Here is a 4,414-nt window from a genome sequence, read left to right as displayed (position 1 = left end):
GGAGGCGACGTTCCCGTCGACAGCGAGGCGCATGTGGTGACTTCGTCAATCTCAAGACCCGTCGGATGAAGTTTCTTGGACGCAGTCTCTCGGAGATGTTCATACGGGTAGGGTGTGCGTGCGTTCATAGGGGTGAGTGTATGTGCGTATATGTGAGCATCTACGTCTGTACTGTGTTTCGCAAAAAAAATGTTTTGTGGTGCATGTTATGCCATCACTCTGGAATTTGGAAGTAAAGGTAGCATGTGACACAACAACATTCAGATGTAACAGATTCTAAGTAACGACGACCCATGGTTTCCATTTAATATATCCAAGCTAATGTGGTGTCTCAGTAGATAGGATGATTGCTATTTCTCACGGCAACAGTATACACCTAGCTGATAAGTTCTTAAAGAGAAACATGTGAGAAAAAATAAATAAAAAGGCTCTGGGGACCAATGTTCAATAGCTAAGCATGAGGAAATAAGAGTTAAGGTAGAAGGCCAGACTTGCCTTGGTAGAGCTCAAATCAGGCTTGCAGAATCATCTCCATGGATTTTGAAATGAATAAATGACCAATGATCCAGCATACAGCGCTAGGCTACTCCAAAAAAAAAAAAATCAGACGATGAAGCCATAATTACTGAACAAAATAAGTCAAAATCTACAAAAGGAAGTCAAACTTGCCATGCTAACTTCAAGATAAAAACATATGTAAGCTTAGGTTCCATCCCAAGATATATGAGCCTAAGGAAAATGTTGGTCTTACACTAGTTTTAGATAAGATCTACAATTTGCTACGTAGATTCGATTGTTAGGCCTATATATAAAGAGGGCACTCTGAGGAATTAATCAACCAAGAAAACTGAAGAATGGCTAATCTACTTCGTCTCCTGGGACAAGAGCCCTTCGCCTAGCTCCTCGAAAGCATAGTCCACAATATACACCAATTTTTCATCTTTTCATTATTTAGCCAAAGAAATGCAGCTTAGACAGTCAAGTAACAGACCTTTCACATCAACACAAGCTTGTCATTGTTCGTTATGTGCTGGATTTTGCAGTTCAATAAGATCGACCCTAGAACTGCCTGCAAAGCGTATATGCATGGTAAGAGCATTACAGACCAAAACATTAAGCAAAAAGAACATGAATAGATAAGATAATCATATTTTCATCAATCAAGTGGAAGTAACAAAATAAATCTTAATTCCAGACTTCCAGTAAATTCACGACTTAAAATATACATTACCTTGCTATTGACGGATTTCAGTTGACATAACTGCAGGAAAATCATACATATGGCTGATCCCGCCTATGACTCAGGACTTCTGATTCAAGACAGAAAAGGTCAGTACATCTGGCTTTATTCCCCTATCTACCATTTCTTGAAAAAGATCTTCCGCCTTCGCTATTTCTCCCTGGCTGCAATATCCATTTATAAGAGCCGTGTATGCATGAAGATCAGGAGCAAGTCCTTTCTGCAACATTTCATCAAATAGTCCCCGTGCTCCCTCTAAATAATCTGCTTTGCACTGCCCATGAATCAATACAGTGTAACAGGGTACATCAGGTTCAATTTCCAATTCTTTCATAGAGCTGAGCAACTGGTTCTGCTTTGCTCTAAGAAGAACGCTCCTTGTCTCCTTACTAATGCCCTGCCAGCATTTCTGCAGGTACTCTTTTAGGTTACCATCGAGTAGCACTGTATATGCAACTACGTCAGGCTTAATACCTAAACTTGTCATCTGAACAAATAATGTGCAAGCTTCTTGCATCCGACCAACCTTGCAGTAACCATTCATTAGTACAGTGTATACAATAACATCCGCAGAAAGGCCTCGCTGAATCATATCATGGAACCATAAACGAGCATTGTGCATATCTCCTGTCTGACAATAGGCTGCTATGAGCTTGCTATATGAAATTAGATCAGGAACAGCATTCTTTTCTAACATGGTGCTACATACATTTGAAGCTCCCTGGGCATTTCCATCCCTACAAAGGTCATTTATCAACTTAGAACATGAGAAATGATCCACAAGTTTTCCTTGATTAGCAACCCTAAGAAAGAGCACGTAAGCATGATCAGTCCATCCTGAATTTAAATAGCCACAAACCATCGAACTGTACAGTACTTCAATGTGATCAATTCCTCTCTCTTCTACTATATTAAATAACACCTCCGCTTCACTAAGGTTGCCTCTTCTACAAAATCCATCAATTGCTACACCATAAGTAAGTGAATTAGGCTCTAACCCTTGATCCTGCATATGGTCTAGAAGGTCAAACACCTCCGTAACAAGACCACTCCTGCAAAATCCACTGGCCAGAATGTTATATGTAACCACATCTGGCTTTACATTGTCCTTCAGCATCTCTTCAAACACTTGCTGTGCATTTGGTATATCTCCCTTCGAACAATAACCCTTGATCAGGCATGTATAGTGGATTCTGTCAGGAGCCAGGCCGTCAGTCTTCATTTCTGCCAGTAGCTTAACCGCGTCATCCACGTTCCCGAGCTTGCAATAGGCTTCCATAGCAATGTTATACAGAACCCCATCAAGATGGACTCCTGAATCCCTAAATTTCTGGAAATACTCCGTAACTTGAGATGCCATGCCTACCTTTGTAAAGCATTGTAGAAGATAACTCACAATGTGGCAGTTTGTTCCGAGACCATGGGATTCCATTGCTTGATAATGATCCAGCACCTTAAGTATGTCTCCCTTTTTGCAGTAACTCCGGATGAGATAGCTATAGCCATATATATCAGGATTGAATCCTAGTCTGATCTTGCTCTCCAAGAGCTTTTCAGCCTCCTCCAGTCTCATCTCCTTGCATAGCCCATCCATTACCTTGTTATAGGCCATGGCGTCAACTTGAATGCCCTCCCTGATGATCTCTTGCAGAATAGCATTAGCCAAATCAACTTTTCCGCAATCACACAGACCAGTTAAAAACGACGAGTATCCACCTATATCCGGCTTCGCTCCCGATCCAATCATCTCGACCCACACTTCAAACGCCTTGTCTGCCTTCTTCTCTTGAAAAAGAGACCTAGTGATAATGCCCAACGCATGAGCATCCAAAGTCAGCCGAAGGAGCTTCATCTGATCATAAGCCGATAAAACAACCTCCGAGCCACCACTGTCCGCTGCAAACTTGAGAAGCACGTTGCAAGCCCAAACCGACGGCACAACTCCACGCCTGCAGAGCTCACCAAACAACCCAATCGTATCCTGCGCATCATAGCAAGTAATGTACGTCGTGACCAAGCAATTGGTCGCGGACACGAGCGAATCCGAAGCGGCGCCTGTTCTTCTAAGATGATCCATGAGCGGCAGGATTTCGGGACCGTGCGAGATGATCTCGCGGAATAGGGAGAAGAGCATCCTGGACTGGCCCGAGCTGGACAGGATGTCGACGATCTCCGCGTAGGTGGACAGGTCGTGGCTGAAGCCGACGCTCTCGGTGTCCTTGAAGTAGGCCAAGGCGACATCGGGCCTCCTCTTGAGGAGCCGGAGGTTCTGGACGACTCTGGCAGAGCTCAGACCAACGCGGCCTCTGCTTCTCTGCACGGTTTCAGCGGGAGCGCAGCTAGGCCTCTCGTCGGCGTCGTCGCTGCTGGAGGTGTAGTCGGCAGCAGCGAGCACGGAGAAGCGGCGGCGGGCGGGTGGAGCCCTGACGTGCCTGCAGCATTCGGCGACGCATTTGCGGTGCTGCAGCCGCCGCAGGAGCATGGGAGGCGCGATTCGCAGGGGCGGGGTGTAGATGGTTGCTGGGATTTCGCTAATCTCTGAACAGCCTAGCCCATACCTCTGAACTCGATGGCCGCCGGAGCTGCGGGCGGGGTGGAGAGGAGACGGCAGGGACACGCGCGCGCGACGTCCCCGCGGAGGGAAGAACGGGGACGGTGGGGGCGGAGGCGCGCGTGAGAATGGCGGAGTGTTTCCGTGGGAGGGGCGGTCCGGGGGATTGAGCGGCGGCGGCGGCGGCAGAAGTACGGCACGGCGGCGGCGGGGGACGGTGGTGGGCTAGGGCTTAGAAAAGATTTATGTCAGTGACGATAACCTGCGGAAGGGGAAAACTAACTAACCCCTAGCAAAAGCCATTTCGATCAAATTTCAAAGCCAATCCTTAACTTTTTTACTTGTTAATTACTTGTTCACAAAAAAAAAACTTGTTAATTCGTTATCGAGGCTCTCCTTCAAACATTCTCACCAATGCACTATGTTACTTTGTGCATAGAATGACACAAAATCAGGGAAGACCGTTTGTTTTTTGTTCGTTCAAAACACATAAACCCTATGAAACTAAATACGGTGTATTCAATAAAACATGATACAATTAAGATCTATTTCACATACCTTGTTGTTATACACACACAAAAAGTATAGGCAAATGGTTCACATGTGGCGGCCGATGGAAGGGG

The 4,414-nt window shown here is 45.7% G+C and overlaps 1 protein-coding gene across 1 annotated transcript; it reads right to left on the bottom strand.

Annotated features, from left to right (window-relative positions):
• Positions 1 to 491: 491 nt before the first annotated feature.
• On the bottom strand, positions 492 to 3,722 carry LOC124656466 (pentatricopeptide repeat-containing protein At2g26790, mitochondrial-like). Its single transcript, XM_047195203.1, has 3 exons — positions 1,232 to 3,722; positions 992 to 1,069; positions 492 to 583 (listed from the first exon to the last, which is right to left on the bottom strand). The coding sequence occupies exon 1, from the start codon at positions 3,720 to 3,722 to the stop codon at positions 1,302 to 1,304; it is 2,421 nt and encodes an 806-aa protein (XP_047051159.1). The 3' UTR covers positions 492 to 583; positions 992 to 1,069; positions 1,232 to 1,301.
• Between the last annotated feature and the right edge of the window lie 692 nt (positions 3,723 to 4,414).

This window comes from Lolium rigidum, chromosome 5 (assembly GCF_022539505.1).
Source record: "Lolium rigidum isolate FL_2022 chromosome 5, APGP_CSIRO_Lrig_0.1, whole genome shotgun sequence".
In the NCBI taxonomy this organism is placed as follows: Eukaryota; Viridiplantae; Streptophyta; class Magnoliopsida; order Poales; family Poaceae; genus Lolium; species Lolium rigidum.
The sequence above is the reverse complement of the archived record's forward strand: the minus strand, read 5'-3'. Positions and strand labels throughout refer to the sequence as shown.